The sequence below is a fragment of the Nycticebus coucang genome, chromosome 6 (genome assembly GCF_027406575.1).
Source record: "Nycticebus coucang isolate mNycCou1 chromosome 6, mNycCou1.pri, whole genome shotgun sequence".
Taxonomy (NCBI): domain Eukaryota; kingdom Metazoa; phylum Chordata; class Mammalia; order Primates; family Lorisidae; genus Nycticebus; species Nycticebus coucang.
The window spans coordinates 127,997,099-128,023,441 of NC_069785.1; the positions used below are offsets into that span (position 1 = coordinate 127,997,099).

The window sequence follows — 26,343 nt, forward strand, 5'->3', positions numbered from 1 at the left end:
AGGCAAGAAGCACAAGTGACTCTTACAGTTTCTTTGTATGTGGGTAGAGGAGGAGCCGGGAGAGGTGAGGCTAGGTCACGCAATTTTTGGTGTGTGTTTGATTCCACACTGTTAAAGGCGTTTTCCATTTTCCTGCCATATCCGACCGGGTACAGGACTGCAGGCTGGGGTGCTGGGGGAGCCACAGTCCATGGAGCAGACCCGCATACCAGAGCAAGTGGTTTTCAGAGATACTTTATTGACACAAACAGGGAGGTTATTGAAACTTCACAAACAGGCATTAGTCTACTGAGGGCTTGGGTGGTCAGGAACATTTCTAAAGTTCAGGGAAAAGACTGGCTGGAAAATCAAGTAAAAGCAACATGAAGGTGACAGTGGGGAAGACAGTTCCATGTTTTGCAAGACTGCTGGAGTCGGCTGTGTTGCTGGCAGTTCACAAACCTGCAAGCACTCGCCTTCCGTGACCTCCCTTTGCACCAGACCCACTGCCCAGCAGAGGTAGCTCTTGCCAAGCAGTGATACCGGAGATTGCCAGCTCTGAAGTGTAACTGGCCTGGGGAAACGGTGGAGTCTGATCTGTCACTCATACCTGCTTACAAATGTCCATCTCCTGGGTCCTGCGATAAACTCACATAAGGGACAAGAAGTGAGCTGAACTAAACACAAGCTTCAACTACTATCAATTTTGGAGATTAATAAGGCTTGGATGATGCTATATTTACACCTACAACGGCAGGTCATATTGAGGAACTAAGCTAGTGCTTGACACAGTGGGTGCTGAAAAACGTCTGCAGAATGAATGGGTGACTGGATACATTTGCAGCAACTAAGTGAATTCATTGAGTTAAGGTTTTGGTTTTTTTAAAATGAGGTGAGAAGGCGGCTTCGTTTTGCTTTTTGTTTTTCCATTTCCATGTTACAATGGGAAAGGGGAACCAAGATCTATTCTGGAACACATCTAGCTCTTCTTCCTGAAAAGAGGCAGTGACATACCCTTTTCTCTCCAATTTATGTGATGTGGATTCACAGATGCTGAGATGGGGAGTATTTTCCTTTTTGATCTAGTTTTGCGGGGAGAGGAGGAAGCTCCTGTCTCTTCTGTTAACCATCTTCTACTTCTCCCAGCCTATTCCTGCTTTGAAAAGTCCCTTTCCTAGGGATATTTCTAGTTTGACATTTGAGACGAAACCAGAAACTATGAAGGGAGTCTGGGTGTGTGGGCATTTGGGGACAGAGGACTAAAGGATCATGCTGACAGACAGACTAAGAATAAAGGCTGCGGTAGGGACAGGCACTGACTGTCCATGCAGGGGTCGGGGCTTTAATACAAGACTGAGCTGACAGTAAAGCTCAGCAACGTGCTTTCAGGGCCGGCTGAGTTGAGCAGTCAAGTTCATGGCTGTTAGTAAGAAAGGGAAAAATCAGACTGAGCCTCGTTTGGCCTTCAGTGAATCGTGTTCCCGAGGACCAAGTATGGGAAATATCCAGCACCAAGACAACAGATGGGGTTTCTAAAGTGCTAGTAGCCCTTGAAAACTCTTCTAAGCCCTTTAATAAGCAACAGCATGCCAGAGAAAGCTCAGGAGCCACACACGTTTAACCTGGGGCTTTTGTAGGGATAAGGGAAGACATAGGGAGGTGGGTGAAGATGTAACATGGGCTGGTGATCACAGTATCTTGTAGAGTTATAGTCATCATGATCAAGTGTCCCAGGAAAGAATTTCATTGCAATTCAGGAGAAATAATGACGTGCAAACCAACTGGAAAGAGAACCCAAATAGGAGTGACTCTGAAAGCACATTTCTGGCGTCTACCAGGAGACACAGTGGTAGAGGAGCAGTGAGTATGCTCAGGGGTGAGAGGAGCTGGTGAAATCAGGACAAGCAAGTGAGGCAAAGGTTAGATGGAAGTTAAACTAAGGAAGCAAGCAGCTGTGGTCTAAGCCGAAAGAAATGGGATAGGAGTCAGGAGATCTGGATTCTAGCTCTCTGCTTAGCAGTTAGGGGACCTTAAGATTCCATAAAGCTACTTAACCGTGGCCTCACTTTCTTCTGTAATGTGAATATTAACATCCGCTTCACAAGGCCAGTTGTAGAGAAGAACTAAAATAATTGAAGTGAGAATGATTTGTAAACCATATAGTTCGATTTTCTCCCTTTTTTTCTTTTTCTTTTTTTTTTTAAAGACAGGGTCATACTCATCACCTGGGCTAGAGTGCAGTGGCATTATGGCATCATCATAACTCACAGCAACCTCAAACTCCCGGGCTCAAGTGATCTTCCTGCCTCAACTTCCCTAGTAGCTGGGACTATAGGCACCTGCCACCAGGCCTGGCTAATTTTTGTATTTTTTGTTGCTCAGGCTGGTCTCGAACTCCTGGCCTAAAGCGGTCCTCCCACGCTGGCCTCACAGAGTGCTATGATTTCAGGTATGAGCCACTGTACCCGGCCAGCAAGCCATATAGTTCTCATGAAAGTGTCAAGGATGAGAAGAGTTGAGAAGTTAGAAAAAGGGAAAGAGCAGAGAAGATAACTTGAATAGATACATGATCGGTACATTCAGCTTCATTAAAAACCATTCAGGAAACTTCTGAGTTGGAATTTTTAAACACGAAAAATAAAGGCAACCATGACTTGGTTACAAGTCATACATGTGGTCCACTGGACCCAAGAGGAGAATGGAGTGGTGGTTAGTAGCTTGCTATTACTGTAGGCTGTGGCATCAACACCAACCATGGGACTGGGAAAACTTCGTCCTAAGGCCAAGTATCCTCACTATGAAGTAAGAAAAATGGGGCAGCGCCTGTGGCTCCAAGGAGTAGGGCGCTGGCCCCATATACCAGAGGTGGCGGGTTCAAACCCGGCCCTGGCCAAAAACTACAAAAAAAAAAGGGAAAAGAAAAATGGTTATATTCTCTTCTCTACTTCCTAGGGATTGCGTGGGAAATTACCAATAAAATTCTTGAATTTATTGCCAAGCTTTTAAGAAAATCAGACTCTTTAAAATGTGTTAAGGGTCTTATTTCAATTGCTTTCCCAGGGATGGAAGAGATGAGGGACTGAGCCCAAAAGTAAAGCCCAAAACCAATGGAGTATGTTCTGTCCCCATAAATCTGAGATCTGAGGGACACCTCTCTCACTGAATCCCAGTCACCTTTCTCTTCTGATAGCCATTAAGCATCTTCCCCCATCTTATCTCTAGGTGCTGAAGGATAGCACACTTGGACCAGTCACTCAATTAAAATGAAACATGAGATTTTTGACTAAAATTTTTTTCTGTTATTTCTCTGCTCTTTCAAAATTTAGGGGGAAAACATTCTGAACATTACAGATCCATAGGTGAAGTGTTTGGAAGCCACTTACCCGTCCCTCCCACATCATTTTGCTTCTTTAATTGTCATCCATCTCAGGTCCAAAAGCATTTTTCTTAGATTAAATATAATTCTCTCTGAAGGATGTTCCAGATTATCAAATCTTTACAGAAAGGACATTCTTCAAGTCTACCTCATGTCTCCTCTTTTTGGCCAATTTCTAGTCACCTGAGTCTACCAGCTTTAACCTCTGCCCAGTCAGCACTTGTGAAAGAGGCATGACCATGGCCATGGCCAAGGTCCATGTCTTTTCAAAATCAAGATTATCCCTCCCAAAAAGTATAGCCCGGGAAGCACCTAAGGCTTATTTCTGCTCCAGTGAATCCTTTTCAGCCTCCTGTTCAGTTGAGTTGAGTCCTGTGTGAGTCTCAGTTGCCTCTTGTAAAATGAGGAATAATACTGATCCACAGAAATTTTGAGAGGAAGAACTTCAGAATTCAGTTCCAATGCCCAAGTGGTGTGCACCCCAGGGAGGGCACACATATATTATCAGGATAGGATCAGGAACTTTAAAGAGCGACTGAAATTATCATTGGTCCTTCCCAAGTCTTCTGTCCTTAGATTCTTGGAAGGATTGAGTCCAACACAGGCTTTAAAGACCAGTCAGTATGTAGCATGTCAGTATACACTCAAAGATCTATCTCTGGAGAACCTAGAGAGGCATCCTTTTCTCTGATGCTCTAGCCAAGTGAGCCATGAACATGAAAAAATGGACATCATTTAATCCAAGTTCATGACACGCTTTTGCTTTAACTCTGCTTCCTTCCAATAAGACATCCATTCTCTTGAAGCAATGGAGAATGAGCCAGTTTCCAGCCAGTTAAGGCTGAGGAAGGTATTACCTGTCCAGCATTTATACAAAGTCATGTGAAGCACAGGGGAGAAGTCCAGTTGGCTTTAGGTTTCAAAAAGAGCAAGGGACAAGGTGAGGTTCAGTCCATGTAAAAATGTTGGCTTCTTGGTTCTGGCAAAGTTTTACGGTGTGGAGAGGTCTGCTGGAGTTAGGCAGTCAGAGGTGAAAGCTCAAGGACAGGTGGATGTATGGATGAATGAACAGAAAGATGGACACAGGAAAGCAAGAGCTAGGGCCCCCTCCTGATGCTCTTGACATCACTGAACCTGGGATATCTAGTCCCTCAGTGTTTGGGCCACCTACCAATTATAAAACAATCCACTGAGAATTTCCAGCCCAACCCAAAGACTCTTTGGCCAAAGGAGGGAGTGGGAGAATTATCATCCCTTTATCACAGCGGGCAAGTTCAGATCGTCCCAACACCTCAGGCCAGAGCAATTCACCTTTTGAAGGTCTTGACATCACACAGAGTTTAGTGACTCGGGCATCAACTTAAAGAAGTATCCTCAAGGTGGGGATAGAAATGGATCTAAGGGATCAAATTAAAAGTCACTTCAGTTGTGAGTGACATCACTTGTCCAACCTGCCATCCACGCTGGCCTTCCCCTCCCAAGTCCCTGTTCACCACCTCCAGTCTCACTGCTTCTGTTCTATTCCTCCACTGGTACGGCAGAGTTCTCCTTGTTCTCTGAGGGGATGGCAAGGTAGTCAGACCTAAGAGGATATGGGGGGACAGAATCAGAGCTTCACTCTGGTGGTGGGAACACGAGGCAGGAGAAGGAGCAGGGCCCAGGAACAGGGATGTCTTTCCCAAAAGAAAACCAGAATGACCCTTGTAGAATAACGTACCTCCCCAGATTTGCATATAAACATTTCTGCCTGCACTGTGCATCTTCTCATTTATCCATGTTGTCTTCGGGACTTGGATTAAAATCTTGGTCAAACTGATGGGCGTGAAATTATATTTAATAGTTGTTTTCATTTTCATTTCCCTGATGACTAGTGATGTTAGGCGTCTTTCCTTAGGTTTACAGGCTATTGGGGTTTCTGCATCTGAAATTCAACTCTTCATTTGTTTTGCCAGTTTTTCTTCTGTGCTATTTGTCTTTATTCATTGATAATTTTTTGGATTTTCAAAATTTCTCCCAGTCTGTTGTTTATCTATAAACTTTGCTTATGGATTCTTGTCATGAGTAATTGATTTTTGCATAAAATGTAATCAAATTTATTTCCCTTCCCTCCCCCCCTTTTTTTTCTGAGACAGGGTCTCTCTCTGTTGCCCTGTGTAGAGTGCAGTGGTATCATAATAGCTCACAGCAACTCCAAACTCTTGGGCTCACGCAATCCTCCTGGCTCAGCCCCCTAAGTAGCTGGGACGACAGGTGCACACCACAGCTACTTTTTTCTATTTTTAGTAGAGACAGGGTCTTGCTCTTGCTCAGGCCAGTTTCAAACTCCTGAGCTCAAGCAAATCCACACCTCGGCGTCCCAAAGTGCTAAGAATATAGGCATGGGCCATGCCTATTTTTCTTTTTCTGATTTGTGTCTTTGGCAATTTTGTTTGAGAAATCCTCTCTATCCCAAAGTAATAAAGATATTCTCAGGCCAGGCCCAGTGGCTGACACCTGTAATCCTAGCACTCTGGGAGGCTGAGGCGGTAGATTGCCCAAGCTCAGGAGTTCGAGACCAGCCTGAGCAAGAGCAAGACTCCATCTCTACAAAAAACAGCGAAACTGAGGCAAGAGGATCCCTTGAGCCCAAGAGCTGGAGGTTGCTGTGAGCTACTCTGATGCCTGGGCGCTCTATCCAGGGCAACAGCTTTAGACTCTGTCTCAAATAAATAAATAAATAGAGAGATATTCTCTTATCTTAATAGAATTTCCAAGTTTTACATTTTACTTTCAGTCCACTCACAATTTTTGTTTAATATGAAAGACTGGGAATCTAATTTTACTTTTTTCATTATGAATTTGGCATTCTCACTGGACCACACCTTCGTTAGTTCAGTCTTCCCTCAGGGACTGTGAGGTCATCTCTGTCACCTATCAGGTTTCAGGAGAACTCTCCTACTCAATGTCTGCATCTGTAAAATGGGCATATGAACGGTGTCTACCTCACAGGTTGTTACTAGGAAGAAAGTGGGGGAGGTATGTAAACTGGTTAGCACCTCACCTGTGAGGGCAGGTGTTCTGACGGCACTAGCTATCATTATTTCTTTAGCATCTGGGGACTTACGCATTTTCCTGAGCTGCCTCTTCCGCCTTGGAGACCTTTCTATAGCAATATATCATCTCGATGAGTAGCCACAAGGTGAGGAAGACCAGAAGGATATACATCATGATTTCTGAGACCACGGAGGTGAAGTCCTCTCCGGCTGGAAGGAAGAGACTGAGGCTCAGAATACATATGTCCAACAAACCCATGGCTGTCACGGGGGTAAGAAATATGGGGCTTTTTTTTTTTTTTTTTGCAGTTTTGGCTGGGGCTGGGTTTGAACCCGCCGCCTCAGGCATATGGGGCCGGTGCCCTACTCCTTTGAGCCACAGGCACCGCCCAATACGAGGCCTATTTTTAAGTATGGCTTAATTAAGCACCACATCTAAAGAAACTCAGGAAGATGTCCGAGGAATTCCCTGTCCTGGGACTCCTATGCATCAGCCTTCTCGGTAACTTTGATCAGCTGCTCTGGAGATAGGGCTTAGGATGGGGGATGGGTGAGAAAAGATGTAAGAAACTTTCACTTTGGACTCAGAATGAAATTCATCAAGTTGGATCCCAACTTTGTAAATAGTCATTTCCCTAACTTGAGACTCAGTTTCTTTTCTTTTTTTTTTTTTTTTTTTTTGAGACAGGGTCTCATTATGTCACCCTCAGTAGAGAGTTATGGCCTCACAGCTCACAGCAACCTCAAACTCTTAGGCTTAAGTGATTCTCTTGCCTCAGCCTCCCAGGTAGCTGGGACTACAGGTGCCCGCCACAGCGCCCAGCTATTTTCTGTTGCAGCTGTCATTGTTGTTTTAGCTGGCCTGGGCGGGGTTCGAACCCACAAGCCTCGGTATATGTGGCTGGCGCCATAACCACTGTACTACAGGCGCCGAGCCGAGACTCAGTTTCTTAATTTGTAAGGCAAGAATAATAATTTATACCAGGCAGGGTTGTTGTGAATATTACATTACTGAATGTATTTAAGAACATCTTGTAAGATGTAATAGCCTACACAGGTGTAAGGAACAAGCCTTATTCCAACCACCTATGTCCTCTGAGCCCATGGTGGAGTGTGCTATCCCTAGGGAGAGAGCACTGGAAAATTTGTGTAGTGTCTAAGTCAGCTGACCCAGTGATATAAACACACTCTACAAGTCTGGATCAGAAACAAGGACCTTCCATGTAATCCCAAAGCCAAACAGAAATAAGCATTAAAGATGTAGTGTATTGGCCGAACTGTCCTCAGAGTTCTACATCTGAAACATAGATCAGAGCCTGCCACTTCTCTGCGTCCATGCTGCGGCTAGGAGGCTGCCTGCACTCTATTCGCGTGGCATGCGAGGCCCTTCCCAGGCCAGCCCTTCCCAGCCCAGCGCTTCTCTCCTCACCTCTGTTTGGTTGGCTAGAAAGATTTGTCATGTGCACTGTGCTAATTTTGAATCTGTAGATGTTGCTTCCTCTTCCCGTCTCCTGAATTGCATCTCCCACTCCCCCTGCTGCTTCTGCCCTGATTTCCTCTCCTGCCATTCAGTCTCCCAGGAGCAGACTGAGGTCCCCTCCTTTGTGGAACCATCCAAGGGGTTCTTAGGTTGTACTTGAGGTGTTTGTCCCGCTTTTCTACTCTGTGTGCTTATGAGAATATACTTATTTCCGAATTAGAAGCCTCCTGTCTCATCTTGGACTATTTTTAAATTTTATTTTTTGAGACTGAGTCTTACTGTGTCACCCTAGGAAGAATGCTGTGGTGTCATTGTAGCTTGTAGCAACCTCAAACTCCTGAATTTAAGTGATCCTCCTGTCTCAGCCTCCTGAATAGCTGGTGCCCACCGTGATGGCCAGTGCATTCTTCTATTTTTAGTAGAGATGGGGTCTCAACTCTTGTTCAGGCTGGTCTTGAACTCTTGAACTCAAGTGATCCACCCACCTTGGCTTCCCAGAGTGCTGGGATTACATGTAGGAACCACCATACCTGGCCTCATCTTGGACTATTCACTCATTGAATGAGTGAATATAAATAGTATTGATCTTCTTTTCTCATGACCAACAAAAATGATCATTAAAACAAGCAATGTGCAGATGTCTGGCTGTACGTGCACACACACTCCCTGCTAGTCGGACGAAGATTGCAGCCTCCTCTGCTCTTGCCAGCTCCAACCAGCAAGTTAGCTTCATGGTCATAGCACCCAAGTCATCCCCAAGGCCTTGCTGGTTAGAAGTATAGCATAGCAAGCCATAGCAAGCCATTCAGCTAGAACGGGAATACCACCATACGCCTCAAATGCCTTGTCATGGGCTGGCAACTTCCTGGTGCACTGACTGTGACGTGTTTGCTGTAAAGCATGCCATTTCTTTTTAAATGTAGTAGCCCAGAAGTAGTAAGACAGGAAGATATACTCAGAAGTTTGAGTTATCACTAGGTGAAGAGGCCTCAGAGTTCTGTCTTTGGGCCAGGAGGTGACAGCCTCAGTCAGCACAAATCCAAGTTGAACAAAGACAACCTGGGAGCACAGGAATGGAGGAGATGGGGTGAGGTGTGTCACAGTGTAGGGGATGGGGTGAGGTGTGTCACAGTGTAGGGGATGGGGTGAGGTGTGTCACAGTGTAGGGGATGGGGTGAGGTGTGTCACAGTGTAGGGGATGGGGTGAGGTGTGTCACAGTGTAGGGGATGGGGTGAGGTGTGTCACAGTGTAGGGGATGGGGTGAGGTGTGTCACAGTGTAGGAGATGGGGTGAGGTGTGTCACAGTGTAGGAGATGGGGTGAGGTGTGTCACAGTGTAGGGGATGGGGTGAGGTGTGTCACAGTGTAGGGGATGGGGTGAGGTGTGTCACAGTGTAGGGGATGGGGTGAGGTGTGTCACAGTGTAGGGGATGGGGTGAGGTGTGTCACAGTGTAGGGGATGGGGTGAGGTGTGTCACAGTGTAGGGGATGGGGTGAGGTGTGTCACAGTGTAGGGGATGGGGTGAGGTGTGTCACAGTGTAGGGGATGGGGTGAGGTGTGTCACAGTGTAGGAGATGGGGTGAGGTGTGTCACAGTGTAGGAGATGGGGTGAGGTGTGTCACAGTGTAGGGGATGGGGTGAGGTGTGTCACAGTGTAGGGGATGGGGTGAGGTGTGTCACAGTGTAGGGGATGGGGTGAGGTGTGTCACAGTGTAGGGGATGGGGTGAGGTGTGTCACAGTGTAGGGGATGGGGTGAGGTGTGTCACAGTGTAGGGGATGGGGTGAGGTGTGTCACAGTGTAGGGGATGGGGTGAGGTGTGTCACAGTGTAGGGGATGGGGTGAGGTGTGTCACAGTGTAGGGGATGGGGTGAGGTGTGTCACAGTGTAGGGGATGGGGTGAGGTGTGTCACAGTGTAGGAGATGGGGTGAGGTGTGTCACAGTGTAGGAGATGGGGTGAGGTGTGTCACAGTGTAGGGGATGGGGTGAGGTGTGTCACAGTGTAGGGGATGGGGTGAGGTGTGTCACAGTGTAGGGGATGGGGTGAGGTGTGTCACAGTGTAGGGGATGGGGTGAGGTGTGTCACAGTGTAGGAGATGGGGTGAGGTGTGTCACAGTGTAGGGGATGGGGTGAGGTGTGTCACAGTGTAGGGGATGGGGTGAGGTGTGTCACAGTGTAGGGGATGGGGTGAGGTGTGTCACAGTGTAGGGGATGGGGTGAGGTGTGTCACAGTGTAGGGGATGGGGTGAGGTGTGTCACAGTGTAGGGGATGGGGTGAGGTGTGTCACAGTGTAGGGGATGGGGTGAGGTGTGTCACAGTGTAGGGGATGGGGTGAGGTGTGTCACAGTGTAGGGGATGGGGTGAGGTGTGTCACAGTGTAGGGGATGGGGTGAGGTGTGTCACAGTGTAGGAGATGGGGTGAGGTGTGTCACAGTGTAGGGGATGGGGTGAGGTGTGTCACAGTGTAGGGGATGGGGTGAGGTGTGTCACAGTGTAGGGGATGGGGTGAGGTGTGTCACAGTGTAGGGTGTAGCTCTTGAGAATGTAAGGGCAGTGAGTGTCTGGTGGGGAGGACTGCGAAGGGGTCATAGAGGCAAATAAAGAAGGGAAAAAACAGCAGGAGGTAGGAATAGTGGTGGGAAAAAGAGGCAGTGGACACAGCCAGTCATATGGGCAAAAGCTCCTCTGGTGCTACTTTGCTTCCTGTCACTGAACAAGCCCCCCAGCTCTTGCAGAACTCTGTTCCCTTAGGCACAAAATGAGGGGTGTCCGAACTGCACCCGCCAACCACCTGGGGAGTCATTTCAACTTGCCTGTGCCAGACCTCAGCCAAATCTACTGAACTCACACCTGCAAAGGGAACACAGAAGTTTCTGGACAAAGCCAATGCATGATTTTGATGCCTGCTGTTTATTCAGAAGCCCTGGATATCCAAGCTTCCTCCCAGGCTGGCCATCTGCAAGGTACCAAGGCTGTGATAATAAAACTTGTTTCCCTTTTTACCTAAGGCTTGCTTTGGTGCCTGGCAGGTGGACTAGCTCAGCTCTGCCAGGCTTTTCACCAGCTGAGCACAAAGGTCCCTGGGGGCAAAAGCCTGAGCAGCCAAAGGTGGAGACCAGTGCACCTTACTAGGTGTGGCATCAGCCAGTAGTTCCTGATGGTGACCAGTAGAGGGCGCAGCCCCCCACCCCTGGAGGAGAGGCGTGTAAACAGAGAATAATGGAGCCCGCATACCATGGTACCTTAGGGAGCTCCTGTCCAAGCCCTTCATTTTACACAAGAGGAGATGGGCTCAGAGAGGGGAAGTGACTCATCAAGCCTTGATTCAGGTGGCCTAAGAGTCCTTCTGCACTTTTCAGAAGTGGCCTACCTTTCATTTTAGTCCCAGCATCTGACCTGTTACATTCCTCTCTCTGTGTTCATTCTCAAGACAGAACAATCTTTGCTTCGTTATTTTTATCACAATGACAGGATGAAAAAAAAAACAAACCCAAACTTGTGGCCTGGAGGTTGGGATCCCTGGATCCTTTTTCTAGGAAGAGCCCTATCTTTATCTTCATCACTTTTTTCATGCCCCACAATGTGGCCTGCTCGCTAGCCTGCATCTCAGGGCAGTGGTAATGCTAAGAACATGCTGGAAATAGACTGTCTGAGAAAGGCTATCATGTTACCCCCAGGATTTTGGACTAGCAGAAACATTTGAGTCGGGTCACTAGAAGGACTTCTCACTCACTCATAAGGAAACAGCTATAGGAGTCTGAAGATTTTAAACTCCAGACTAGAAAGCTATCGACTTGTCCTCTTCCTCTAGCTAAGAATGAATTTATATAACAAGAGATGCCACAGTTAGGAAAGGGGTTGCATGAGTAATTATTTTGGAGAAAGACAAATAGACTGTCAAACTTTGGTTTAGAGGGCAGTGCCTGTGGCTCAAAGGAGTAGGGCGCCGACCCCATATACCGGGGTGGTGGGTTCAAACCCAGCCCTGGCCAAAAACTGCAAAACAAACAAACAAAAAAAAACCCAACTTTGGTTTAAAGAGTGATTCTCAAAGTGTGGTCCTCAGCAGCAGTTGCGTGGCCCAGAAAATTGTTAGACAATGTGGTCAGAGAGTCTGGGCTTTAAGAACCCCTGTAGGGGTTTTTGAGACATGCTGAGCGTGGTCCTCAGCAGCAATCGCGAGGCCCAGAAATTTGTTAGACAATGTGGTCAGAGAGTCTGGGCTTTAAGAACCCCTGTAGGGGTTTTTGAGACATGCTGAAGTTTGAAATCCACTGGTTTAGAGACATGTATCCCTTATAGACAGGAAGTGAGATGACTTTTAGACAACCTCATGGAATTTCTCTGAGCCCACTGAGTCGGGGATTCAACACAGGCCAGAGAAGAAAGAGCATCTGAATCGGAAGCATTAGACCTCATGGGGGCTATCTTTCTCAAAGGGACCTGGAAAAAGTCATTCTATTCTCATCTCCAAGACTTTCTGCTATGAGGAAAGGCCCAGAAAGGCAAGAGGGTTGGGAAGTTTGTAGGAAGCTGGCCACCAAAGGACGATGGGTCTGTGGCGACATTCCACTCTAAATACACAAGATGGGTTTTTGTACTCTCTTAAGGGTCTCACTTGGATGGTAATCCACTACCTTCACTGCTGCCCCCAAAGAGCAGGATGCCCAGGAGACTCTGTGTCTCAGCCTCACCCTCCTCAGTGACCCGGAGTGGGATCAGCCGCGTCGTCTTCACAAACGGCCGATGTGCCTCAAACTCAAACTCCCGGGACACGTTGCAGGTGTAGAGGCCGGAGTCGTTCAGAGTGACGTTGAGCACAGTGATGGACACATCCTGGAGGTCCTTGCTCCCGTTCCACTGCAGGCGCCCCTGAAAGGGGCTCTCTACCTCCTGGTGGCCGTTCCGATACTCGTAGATCTGCAGGTAGAGGAGCAGAAGAGGGTGGGCCAGGAGAGGACAGAGGGCAGGAGAGCCGGGACGGGGGCAGGGCAGTGAAAAGGAGCACGGGCAAGAAGGGAGGGGACATGTCCCCGGGAGCCCTGGAATGTGCGGTGGGATGAAGAGGTATGGAGTCTCTGGGCAGCAAGGGGTAGCGAGAAGCTTGACAAAAAAAAAAAAAAGGTGGAAAGAGGCAGAACAGACAGGTGGAAGAAACATACAGGAGACCAGGAGAGGGAATAGAGAGCAAGAAAGGATTGGAGGGAGATGGAAGGCGAGAACAGAGCTAGGGCACGATGTGTCTGGGGCTGCCGGTGAGAGAGCAAGGTGCAGAGACCAAGAGTCAGTTTCATTAGTAATGAAGACACTTGAGAATCCTGGCCTCACAACTGGACTCTCCAAGCTGGTGTTTACTGGGGTCCTTGGGGGAGTCTGGGCCAGGCCTTGAGGAAGGGGATCCAGGACACTGACCATGGCAGAGGAGCAGAGAGCAGCCACCTCAGAGGCACACGCCATCGGTCTTTTGCTTTGGGCCAAATTGTAACTGAAATCCGGCATCTTACATTTCTTTTCAAAATCACTCCCACCATCTGGCACGCCACGCCCTTTTTTCTCTGCAGCTGTCCTGTCCACTCTAGTCTCCACTAGCCATATATGGCTACTTAAATTCAAGGTCAAATTCCTAGAAATTAAAACGTAAAATTTAGTTTCTCGCTTGCACTAGCCACGTTTCAAACGTTCAGAGCCACATGTGGATGGGTGGCGCCTGTGGCTCAAAGGAGTAGGGCACCGGCCCCATATGCTGGAGGTGGTGGGTTCAAGCCCAGCCTCGGCCAAATAAAAAAGAATTGTTGGGTGGCACCTGTGGCTCAAGGAGTAGGGCGCCAGTCCCATATGCCGGAGGTGGCGGGTTCAAACCCAGCCCTGGCCAAAAACCAAAAAAAAAAAAAAAGAATTGTCTGGGGTGGCGCCTGTGGCTCAGTCTGTAAGGCGCTGGCCTCATATACCGAGGGTGGCGGGTTCAAACCCGGCCCCGGCTGAACTGCAACCAAAAAAAAAAAAAAAAAAAAATAGCCGGGCGTTGTGGCGGGCGCCTGTAGTCCCAGCTACTTGGGAGGCTGAGGCAAGAGAATCGCTTAAGCCCAGGAGTTGGAGGTTGCTGTGAGCTGTGTGATGCCACGACACTCTACTGAGGGCCATACAGTGAGACTCTGTCTCTACAAAAAAAAAAAAAAAAGAATTGTCTAGTTGCCACATTATAAAAAAGGTAAAAAGAAAGAAGAGAAATAGCCACATGTGGCTAGCGACTGCGGTGTTGGCCAGCACAGATAGAGAACACGCCCATCAGCCCAGGCATTTCTATTGGACAGCACTGCCAGATTGCCACCATTTTTCTGTTCAGTTCCTTTTCCTCCTTTAGCGCCACTTTCTCCTCACTGCCCAGAAGCAGTACAGGCGGCTGACACATGGCCAGGCTTGAGGCCCAGAGGGGCCTTTGCTTCTGGCCGAGACGTCCAGCCTCCTGGAATCTGGGCAGTGGCCTTGCTTGGCGCTTTGCTGATGTGTCGGTGGCAGGCCTGAGGCAGACTGGGACGTGTCTGATGGTTCCAGTCTTGGTATCTGATTGGAGCAAATCTACTTCCAAATGGCACATGGGACCAAGACTCACAAAGGAGCTCAGCTTTAGGGAAGCTAGAAAGAAAAGCAAGCGGAACTCAGGCTTACCCTGCTGTTTTCTGCATTAAAGAATCTTTGTGGAGGAGAAACTTGCCCTCCAAAAGGCAGAGTAGTGCAGTAAGAAGGGCCTTTGTCTGCTGTCAGACCACCTGACTCAAATCTAAGCTTACTAACTTCTCTGAGCCTCAGTTTCCTCGTTTCTTTTCTTTAGCAAACACTTAACACAGTGCTTATTACATTCCAGGCGCTATTTTAAATGCATTAAAATTTCCAGCTCGGGCGGTGCCTGTGGCTCAGCAGAGTAGGGTGCCGGCACCCATAGCACAGTGATTACAATACCAGCCACGTACACCAAGGTGGCAGGTTCAAACTTGGCCCAGGCCAGCAAAGCAACAATGACAACTCCAACAGAAAAACAGGCGGGCATTGTGGTGTGCACCTGTAGTCCCAGCTGCTTGGGAGGCTAAGGCAAGAGAATCACTTAAGGCCAAGAGTTGGAGGTTGCTGTGAGCTGTGATGCCAGAGCACTCTACCGAGGGTGACATAGTCTCAAAAAAAAAAAAAAATTTCAAAAAAAAAAAATATGGGGAGAACTGACACATAGGAAGGTGGATTAACCTGTCCAACAACACGTGGAGTCAAGCATCATACACAGACAACCTGGCTCCAGGGTCAGTTAATGGTGAATCCCTTAGTTTCTAGATCATGGGGAGGTTAGGAGGTTCCTTGTGGTGGTGGGGCCACTTGGGAGCCTTGGCACAGCAAATACTCACAGTGGAACTATCTAAATAGTTTACCCACTGATGTGGCTGTACTGGGCATAACAGTTGAACACCAGCCTTGGTCATCCCTGTCATTCTTACTTCACGGGTTGTGACACTCAAACGCTCTATCTTGTGTTATCTCATGCTTCCTGAAATGGAATTTAGGCCACTGCATGAGTGTTAATCCATACAGGGGTCCTCAAACTATGGCCCGCGGGCCACAGGAGGCGGTGTGATTGTATTTGTTCCCGTTTTGTTTTTTACTTCAAAATAAGATATGTGCAGTGTGCATAGGAATTTGTTCATAGTTGTTTTTTTTTAAAATATAGTCCGGCCCTCCAACGGTCTGAGGGACAGTGAGCTGGCCCCCTGTTTAAAAAGTTTGAGGACCCCTGATCTAATAGGACGGTGCATCATATTAAATGAAAACACCTGCTTGACTGGTGCCCATCAGGCCGCTGGCTTTCCATAGTTTATCTCTTTCTTGTACTTCCCTTGCTCACCACCAGGGGTGCTTGCACTTGGCCAAATGCCCTTCCGTTCACAGAAGCTGGGCCAAACTAAGACTGCCGGTTATCTGCTGAGGAGCTGTCAGCACTTGGAAGAAAAAAGGCCAGTGTTTGTGAGCTCAGCATCCTCCGGCCTGTCAGAAGGCAGCCTCACAACCCAGCAGAGGAAAGGCCAGCATCAGCAGGCAGACATACAAGGAAATCTTTACCGCCCTCGGGCCTGTAGAACCACTCCACCACCGTGGTGGCCTCCACCTCCTCCCTCTTCAAGCAGGAGATGCACCGCAACTTCATGGAGTTGCCCTGCACGGCCTCCGTCTCCGAGGGCACCTCCACGCACACGGGGAAGCAGACGCTGACTGCAGAGAGCATGGAGGACAGGGAAGGAGCAGCAGGTGGTGAGGAGAAGGCAACAGCAGGGAGGCATCGGAGACAGGGAGGGAGGGCGGAGAGGCAGAGAAGGAAGAATCGTGAGACAAGCTTGAAAACAGCCGTGGACACGTGTCTACACCTTCACCTGCACTTCCTGAGTGGACCCGCTCAGAACAGGTGCAGAGTGACATGGAGGAGACAGCCATGATCCAGACGTTGACCGAGAGCCTTCTCCCGGAAGCCGTGGAGACGCAGCGCAGTATCTATTTGAGCCTTCTAAGCCTTTGAATCCCGTGGGAGACAGACACAACAAATGCATCCACCTGTCGGCTGTCCATCTCCCAACCCCTGCTGTCATTCAACCACCATTCACTGGAATCCACTCCACGCCAGGTCTGAGGCCAGACATATAAAGATGAATAGAATATGAACCATACCCCAAAGGCATGTGTAATCTGGTTGGGAACACATAACCCTAACTGTGATTTAACCAGACCTCAGCAACAACACACTAGTGACATGCTGTGTTCCCAGAGGAAGGACAGTTACTTCCGGTTGGGCTGGGGAGAAAGGAAGGGAAGAATGGGGAGACTTGAGGCTAGAAAGGTGGGAGGCGCATGCGAGAAAGGCCTTGTCAGTATGAGGCATCAAATGTTTTAAAGCCAGGAAGAGATGTAATCATATCTGCACTGTATGAAAACTGTAGGTAGGCTGGGCAAAGTGGCTCGTGCCTGTAATTTTTTTTTTTTTTTTTTTGAGACAGAGCCTCAAGCTATCACCCTGGTTAGAGTGCTGTGGCATCACAGCTCACAGCAACCTCCAACTCCTGGGCTCAAGCGATTCTCCTGCCTCCACCTCCCAAGTAGCTGGGACTACAAGCACCTGCCACAATGCCCGGCTATTTTTTGGTTGCAGCCGTTATTGTTGTTTGGCAGGCCCAGGCTGGATTCGAACCTGCCAGCTCAGGTGTATGTGGCTGGTGCCTTAGCTGCTTGAGCCACAGGCGCCAAGCCCCCACCTGTAATCTTAACACCCTGGGAGGCTGAGATGGGTGGATTACTTGAGCTCAGGAGTTGGACACCAGCCTGAGCAAAAGCAAAACCCTATCTCTAAAAATAGCCAGGTGTTGTGGCAGGCACCTGTAATCCCCACTACTTAGGAGACTGAGGCAAGAGGATCACTTGAGAACAAAAGTTTGAGGTTACTGTGAGCTATGATGATGCCACGCCAGTCTACCCAGAGTTAGACTTCGTCTCAAAAAAAAAAAAAAAGAAAAAGAAAACTAAGAAAAACTGTCAGTAATTTAGCCTTAGAGTGGAAGATGGAGTTGGCAATGATGAATGCTCTCTGCAGAGGAGTAGAGAGGGACAAAGCTAAAATCTGGAGCGAGGTCATGGTGAGGGACACCTTGTTTGCCACATACCCTTCAGAAACTCAAAGCCCATTAAAAACGGCAACTTCCTCTTTTTTTTTTTTTTTTGACAGTCTCACTCTGTACCCTGGAAAGAGTGCCATGGCATCACAGCCCACAGAAATCTCAAACTCTTGAGCTCAAGCAATCCGCATGCCTCAGTCTCCCAAGTAGCTGGGACTACAGGACTACACAACGCCCAGCTAGTTTGTCTATTTTTAGTAAAGACAGGTCTCACTGTTGCTCAGACTGGTCTCAAACCCCTGAGCTCAAGCAATCCACCCACCTTGACCTCTCGGAGTGTTAGGATTACAGGCATAAGCTTTTGCCCAGCCCCAAAAGGCAACCTTCTGATTGAAAATTCAGGATAAGTCGGGCGGCGCCTGTGGCTCAAGGAGTAGGGCGCCGGTCCCATATGCCGGAGGTGGCGGGTTCAAACCCAGCCCCGGCCAAAAAAAATAAAATTCAGGATATGTCAAAAGTGGAACAAAGCTGCTAAGAAAAAAAGTGCAAATGTGGGCTGTAAACAGACAGTGTGCAGAAGGGAGGAGGAGATGTTCAGAACAAATCGGTACTGTTGTGATCTGTTCAGGCTGTCACATTTTACAAAAGGAAGCTGTTCCTGAGTGCATGCCCAGAGGCGAGAAAGAGGGTGAAGGGTCTGGAGACAAAGGCTGGGGAGGAAAAAGTGGGAGGATTTAGCTTTAACTTTTTATGTTAGCTTGGACCCAGAACATACCTGTCTTCAACTATTTGAAGACTGGCAGGTGGAAGAGAAATTGGATCCTGCCCAAATCCAAAAGTTAAAAGAAAAAAAGTTTAGTGAAATTAAAAAAATAAAGATTGGTGTTGGAGCTGTTCACAAATGCAAAAAACTATCTGGTAAGAGAGTTTATACTTCATTGTTTAGAAGATTCAAAAGTAAGATGCCCACCAAAGATTCTTGTATTAGGACTTTGAAAGTCCCTTCTGATGCTGCCTTCTCATGAATTAATAGTAAAAACAAACCCCCTAAAAAGAAAAAATTAAGCAACATACATTAACATTTAAAAGCTAGTCTACTGTAAATGTTCAGTCTGTTCATCTACTGGCAGGGAGTTCTTTTCTAAAAATAAACCAAAGCTTTATTTGGGTATAAAATGATACCGATAAAAACTAATTTTGAATCAAAACTTAAATGCTGGCCCCTGTGGCTCAAGGAGTAGGGCGCCGGTCCCATATGCAAGAGGTGGCTGGTTCAAACCCAGCCCCGGCCAAAAACCACAAAAAAAAAAAAAAAAAAAAAAAAAAACTTAAATGCTGCACTTGATGTAGGAGGGAAGAGACTTAAACATGCTTTGAGACCTTGTTGCACTATAAACTTTTTAAAAAATCAAGGTAAAATAAATGTAATTGACTTTTAAAGTCTCATGAAAGCTGGAACAGTCTTATCTGGCATTTTCCAAGAGCGCCGACTGGTTCTGCAGATGGAGCACTGCTCTATTGGATAAACGGTCCACATCTAGGGAGAAGTGATCAGAAATATCTTCAGCTTGTAATGAGTTTGAAGTTTTGATTATAGAACTAATTTTTTTTAATGAGATGTACAAAAGTTTTTGAGTTTTGGGCGGCGCCTGTGGCTCAAAGGGATAGGGCGCCAGTCCCATAAGCTGGAGGTGGTGGGTTCAAACCCAGCCCCAACCAAAAACCACAAAAGAAAAAAAAAAAAAAGTTTGTGAGTTTTGGACCTTAGGGCACATTCATATTTAATGAGAAGTGATAAAGGTAAGTTACTTCAATGTTGATGATCTCAGAAGCAGATAAGGAATCCATAGTTACAATTACAGACCCAGGATTAAGATGGAATTTGGCGACTGAAGCCCTAGGTTTGATCTGCTATGTAAATGCTCTGAGACTGAGTGTATTCATCAACAAAATGCTGAGAATGATATCTAGTAGATTTGTTATGAGAATTCTATGGATTAATCTACATACACAGGCTTTGTACAAATGTCACTTATTCTTGTTATTTTATTTTTCATTTGTTTGCTTATTTGAAAGATATATTGAGTGTCTACTGTGCGCCAGGCATTTTTCTAGGTACTGAGAACACAACAGGGAAAAAGAAAAAACCAGAATAATTCCTACCCTCCTGGAGGCTACATTCAGTGAGGAGAGACAGAAAACAAGCGACATGATAAAGATTGCTATGAGAAAAATTAAACAGAACAGAGGAGAGAGAGAGTACAAGGGTCACTGGGGACAGCCTGCCTGAGGAGGTATCACTGAACAGACACCAAAGGAAAGGAATAAGCATATAAACTATAGGAATATCTGTGTGTGGTGGCGCCCATAGCTCAGTGGGTAGGGTGCCGGCCACATACCCTGAGGCTGGCAGGTTCACAACCGGCCCAGGCCAGCTAAACAACAATGACAACTACAACAAAAAAATCTGAGCTGGTGGGTTCGAATCCAGCCTGGGCCCGCCAAACAACAATGACAGCTGCAACCAAGAAATAGTCAGGCATTGTGGCAGGTGCCTGTGGTCCCAGCTACTTGGGAGGTGGAGGCAGGAGAATCGCTTGAGCCCAGGAGTTGGAGGTTGCCTTGAGCTGTGACACCACAGGAGAACTCTGCTCGGGCAGCCATGGAGAGCATACTACAGAATGGCCACAGAGTCCTCCCACCTTGCTTTGCTTGCCTTTCACAATACGACCTGCTGCTCCTTTCAAGGTGAAGTCTGTTTCTCCACCCCTTAAGTCTCTAGCCTCATTGCCTTTTTTTTTGTAGAGACAGAGTCTCACTTTATTGCCCTCGGTAGAGTGCTGTGGCCTCACACAGCTCACAGCAACCTCCAACTCCTGGGCTTAGGCGATTCTCCTGCCTCAAGCCTCCCGAGCAGCTGGGACTACAGGCGCCCGCCACAACACCCGGCTATTTTTTGGTTGCAGTTTGGCCGGGGCTGGGTTTGAACCCGCCACCCTCGGTATATGGGGCCGGTGCCCTACTCACTGAGCCACAGGCGCCGCCCTCATTGCCTTTCTTTCTATGAAGCTCTCTAGGTATCCAAAAAAAGGTTGTGCATATGGATGGCAGGAATTAAACTCACATCACTGACTATCAATGATAAACTCTTGGCAGTATTAACTGCCCACGTCATGTAGCCTTTAATCTTCTCTTCAATTTTCATAACAAGAAAGAAGAAACATATGAAAAGGAAGAATGGCATGTAATAATGATGATTAAATTGAACTAAGGTGTAGCATCAATCTATCATGTGGTAGATAGTGATGTGTCTTAAACTAACACCTCTGATATCCCCAAATCTTTCTCTTCTTTGGGCATTGCCAAATTACCCCTCCTGACCTTGCTCTAGAACACTTTCTTTTGCACTAAGATAATGAAAGCTTTGATTAGAATGTCAACAAGTTTCAATAATAAATGAAGTTATTTGTAGGTATTAACATGCTGAAATGATCTGGGCTGAGATTAGCCAGTCACTTAGCAGGGCCTTGAAGGAATGGGACCCAAGAAGGACTACTAGGAGAAGTTGGGAGGCTATAGGGTGCAGCTGGGAAGGGAGGGATAGCAAAGAAGGCACTAGGAGCTAAAAGTTGGCACCAGGATAGCTGATGGCATGGGGGAGAGTGGGGGGGTGGCTCAGAAGAGAAATGGAAGGACAGGTGCCCTCCTGGCAATGTGCATAGCAGCATGCATCCACAGCAGGTGCTAGAAGGAGCTCTGAAAAACAGAAAACAGGAGAGAAGGATTCTCCAGCAAATCCTTTTCCCTCCCTGAGCCCATTTCCTCAGCTCTAAACTGGAAATAACACTCTTTCTCCTGACAACCCCATAGGATTGATATGGGAGCCAAAAGAAGCAAGGGGTTGAAATTGCTTGGTAAAATGTAAAGCTTCAGGCAAATGCAGGTTTTAAAAAACACATTCTTATGGGAGCTTTCTACTCAGATTTCCCCCCTGCCCCGCTGCTGCAGGGTCTGGTCACCCTCCTTTTGCTTATGTCTCCTATTGCTTATCAATCTTTCTCCTTGTCAATAAACTCTATCCTGTCACTTAACAAAAAACATATATATGTATATAGCTATTATATACTTTAATAAAGGGAATAAGGAAACTTTTTTCCACACATGCAGAAAGTAAATGGAAAAGACTTCCTTTTCATCTTAGGCATCACATAAAAAAAAAAAAAAAACAACTTGATGGCAGCGCCTGTGGCTCAAAGGAGGAGGGCACCGGCCCCATATACGGGAGGTGGTGGGTTCAAACCCTGCCCCGGCCAAAAACTGCAAAAACAACAACAACAACTTGGGAAGGCAGAATGCATCTAAGCTATGTGCTTTCCAATATTGGAATTATAGGCAAATAAAATGAAATTGCATTTGTGAAGCGTGGCTTTTTTCTCACATGCAACAGCCAGGCATCTTGAGCCATCCTTCTTTCCCTTCCACAGCTTCCCTTTCAGTTTGGTGAGACAATGTTCAGATTACAAAGAAGATGAGAGTAAGTAAGAATGTGTACACATCTTGTAAAGTTTGGGGGGGTGGGGATGATGGACACTCTGATACTTTAAGCAATATTCTGTAAATATTTCCCTACCATTTAGTGGTGGAGCTGAAGGGGATGTTTGATCTCCTATGTGCCAACATCCAGACTTTACATAACAGGAACTACATAGTACTTTAAGGTTGTTAAATAGTAAACTAGTGGTGATGCTGAGACCCCATGCAGGCTGAGCAAGTCCTAGTCAAAAGATTCTCGGACTATTGCATGCTCTCTCCCTCAAATGGAATTCAGCCAGGGACCCTAACGTCTTAAACTAGTGTTTGGGAAGAAAGTCTCTGCAAAATCTCGCCCTGACCCCTTTCTACAATTTCATACTCTTTTATTAAGACTAAGCTAAGGCTCTCGTTCCTAGCCTTAACCTCCCCTGAGAAAATCTCAGCCTTTAATCTGATACAAGGCAAGGGAGATCATTGAAACTCACTATATCTGATTCATCTCCAGGTCTGGTCTACTCAACAGAGGACGGTTGCCGGTAAGTCTGCCCTTGAAGCTGACATTACTTTCTCTCCTAGAACTTCCTTGACTGTCTCGTCAAGCATTGTGTTCAACAGAAAGCTTGGTTCTGCCTCTGATCACGTGCAAAACCCAGATAACGCTCCCAGAGTTAGTCTGGAGGCTTGACAAAGTGACGCTATGTCAGCTTGTCTGCTACTGCACAGGAGAATGAGTTTCATGCCAACCACGAGGGCATCATTTCAGTAGGCAGGATAATTGTGTCCAATTATCCTGTTTACCAATTTCAGCGTGGAGGAAGGTACTTAAGATCATATAAATCAATATACAAATGGAAAAATGCCTATATCTGATCTAAGGATCTGATTAGAGACACTGGAGCAGAGATGCCCAGAACTAGACCCAACACACACACACACACACACACACACACACACACACACACTAGTACGCACTCACCAATCCATTCAGATGTCTATAATAAAATGCACAGATACATATTAGTGAACACATTCAGACACTGAGACAGAGATTTACACACAGTAACACATTATCCCTGTACACATTCAGGCATTATCACACAGACTCTTAATTCTCAGGCACCCTCCTCCAAGACCATCTCTGACCCTCTCCTTTAGTGTTAGCCTCCCTTATTTGGAGGGGGAAGGTCACCTCAGTCTCTCCCAGCTGGCAAGCGAGAGTCTCTTCATCTTCGAAGGCAAAAACCCAGCTCCCCAAACACCAAAGCATCTTAGTTCTACATCTCATGCAAAAAATAAAAAAAAGGAAAGATGCATTTCACTGTTGCCTATTTAATACACAGCAGCAAATGGCTGAAGCCTGTTTTGCTCCTATTATCGAAATAAAGATGATCAACAGCTAAAATATTTTCACTTTCAAAATTCATGCAACCAGCTTTTATTATTAAATATAGAAAATAAATGTGACGATCCAGCAAGCTGTCCAGTAGCATCGATTCCTCGTTAGGAAATTAAATGTAACTGCAAATGATACTTTTAAAAAAAAAATAGTGAACGTGATTCCATTTCCTTTCGGTAAAGGGAAAGGAAAAAAAATACTTCGGAATTACAGGAAACTGGAGGAATGGTGGCAGAATCACCAAAGGAGGCTGGGGGATATCGCAGCAGGGCAGCGGGGAGGCGCCTTTCCAATCTGAAAATCCCAGCTCTCGTGGAACCCCTGTGGATCTCCATGTCTGGAAGACTTGGCACGGAGGAAAGATAACCAGCGCTCCTTTTTGTCACCCGTAAGTGTTATTACCGTTAGCCTTATTACAGCTATCTCATCTCGCATGGCGGGGTGCTGGTACTTACCCCAGTAGATAAGCACGAGAGAAACCAGGGGAAACAATCTGTTGAAGGCAGGCATCTTCGGCTGGCGGCTTCAGAGCTAAACAGAGAGATTTCCCCAGTCAAGCACTGCGCCCTCTCAGATTCTTTCGAGGAAACCCTTTGGGACGAACTGCCCCAAGGGGGCGACTTTCCGATTGAAAGAAAGGCCGGGCCCCCGCGCCTGCGGAGGCTTTGCGGGCTCGCAGCTACCCCAGCACAGCGCCCCAATTCCAGGGAGCAGATCAGCAGCTCCGCGCTCTTCCCCCCGAGCCGGTTGCTGGGATCCGGCTCAGCACCAAGGACAGTAGCTTCCCCGCCCACCCCGGAACTTCACGTTCCAGTCGCTCCTCAGCCTTTAGCGTTTGCGCCTAGGGGAAGCTGGGCTCCAAAGGGAGCCGCACGGCTGGTCCCGGGAGGCTGGGGTCCATGTTGATTCACCTCTCGCCTCCCCTAGGAACCGCCACGCTCGGACTAAGATCCACCCAGACCCGGGAGCTCCGGCTTCATCCGCCCGGACTGGCTGCTCCAGCTGGGCGTGTCCTCACACCCGAAGCCACCCCGGCGGCCCGTCTGGGCTACAGAATTTGTTCCACGACGGTCGTTCCACACCCACCCTCGGCTGCCGGGGAAGGAGGCAGAAACTCGGGTTGGGCCAGCGACCTCAGAGCTGGGGGTGGGGGAGAAACGTGGGCCCCTCCCGGGAGCTCGCCACCGGGTCCGGCGAGGCCCCGGCCCTAGGTGGCAGGTGACCAGCAGCCCTCCCCAGGGCCCCCAAGCCTCTGCTGGGTCAGCCAGACATGCGCAGGCGGCTCTCCGCCCCCACCCCCGGACCCTCCCCTAGTGCACACACTCCCCACCCACCACCCGGCGTGCCCCTCCCAGGGCGGAGCGCGCCGCCGGGCGGGGGCGGAGCCGGAGCCCGAGCGGCGCAAACACCTTGGGCCCGAGGCTTCTTGGCTCGCGGGTTCCCTCGGCGTCTCCCGCTCTAGTCTCTGCACCTCGCCCGAGTGCTGGCGCACCGCCTCGCACCAGCTCGCACCCGCCGGGCAAACCCACTCCTGCTCCCGCGCAGACGGGCCGGCCTCCAGCTCCGGGAAGGGGAAGGCCAGACCTGGTTCGGGCAGTGATGTCATCCCGGCTCGGCTCGCCAGACCCCAGCCCCTCCGGTTCTGGGGCCTTTGTCTAGCCTTGATTAATCGTTCCGGCCATGATGAACGCAGCTAGCTAACCCCTGCTTAGGGCAAGTGAGGTAGGGGTGAGGCGCACCTGTTTCCACGTTCGCCTCTTCACCAGGGAGGTGATCCACATGGCGCCGGAGTGGTGGCAGCGGCGGGGAGAAGGCCCCTCTTTCCTTCTCCAGGTTCTTTGCATCCTCCCTTTTGCTTTAGCCATTATTATTATTTATATTTAAGCAGATAGATTGTATTTGGCGTCTTCCAAATTATTAGCCACTCCTTCGCCCTGGCAGCTGAGCGCCTCCGTCCGTCTCTGGGAGGGAAACCTGAACCTTCACCTTCAGTTATAAACTCTAGTTGACATAACAGATTAGGAATGTATGGAACTGAAGTGGAAGAAAGGTTAATCCACCCCGCCACCCCACCCTCCAATCCTCTCCTGCTCTCTTTCCAAAAGAGGAAGCTTATCACTGAGTTCCAAAAGGGAGTGGCAGAGTGACAGCTGACCGTAAGTGAACCACGTGCAGGAAATGGTCCCTCCTAACATACCAAAGAGCAACAGACTGTCCCCATAAGATCTTCCTGGGCAGGGAGCCACCAGGCCAGCAACCCTATGCTGTTATGAGGACCAGATTTGAAGCATACTGTGTTAAATTTGGGTGGGAAGTTAGAGTTGACTTAATTCAAACTCCTTTCCCCCAGAACATTCCTGATGAACGAGCTTGACCTTTTTCAGCGAGGAGAACTTTGTACTTCCTAAGTTCATCTCTTCCAAATGTTTAAGGAAGTTACTTATATTCAGTTGAATTCTGTACCAACCACCTTCCTCCTCAAACTCCTTTACTGTTTTCCCTTTAAAAGAGCCATGGCCCCCTGTTCGTTTGGGCCTAACCCTCTTTGGTTTCTTCAGTGCATTTCCTAGTATTTAATAGTTTCCAGTCCGTTCCCACCCTGTTTGTTTTCTCATGAGGAGTTTTAGTTTGTGAATATGATTCTCCAAGTGACATCTGGAACAGGAGCTGATGTTTCCTGTGTGATCTGACTTGAAAAAATCCAGTGGAATTCTGGCTGCCTTGGTTTTAGAAGGTGTATCTATTCAAATATATTTACAGCCACGTCTCAGTAATAATGAGCTTACATTTAATTAAAATTCCTAAGTATTTTTCACTTGACTTGTGGAGGAATCATTTTGTTCTTTTACAGAGAATTTTTAAAATTTATTATGAAACTTTGCACTTATTGCTGTTAAAATTCATTG

The 26,343-nt window shown here is 47.7% G+C and overlaps 1 protein-coding gene across 7 annotated transcripts; it reads right to left on the bottom strand.

Annotated features, from left to right (window-relative positions):
- Nucleotides 1-224: 224 nt before the first annotated feature.
- SCN3B (sodium voltage-gated channel beta subunit 3) lies at nucleotides 225-25,333 on the bottom strand. Of its 7 annotated transcripts, none has more exons than XM_053594893.1 (6): nucleotides 25,177-25,333; nucleotides 23,893-23,968; nucleotides 15,957-16,120; nucleotides 12,565-12,790; nucleotides 6,459-6,597; nucleotides 225-4,937 (listed from the first exon to the last, which is right to left on the bottom strand). In XM_053594893.1, the coding sequence occupies exons 2-6, from the start codon at nucleotides 23,945-23,947 to the stop codon at nucleotides 4,874-4,876; spliced, it is 648 nt and encodes a 215-aa protein (XP_053450868.1). In that variant the 5' UTR covers nucleotides 23,948-23,968; nucleotides 25,177-25,333; the 3' UTR covers nucleotides 225-4,873. The 7 variants fall into 7 exon arrangements, with proteins under 7 accessions (XP_053450868.1, XP_053450867.1, XP_053450866.1 ...); XM_053594892.1 differs by lacking the exon at nucleotides 25,177-25,333 and adding an exon at nucleotides 24,847-24,992; XM_053594891.1 differs by lacking the exon at nucleotides 25,177-25,333 and adding an exon at nucleotides 24,524-24,724.
- Between the last annotated feature and the right edge of the window lie 1,010 nt (nucleotides 25,334-26,343).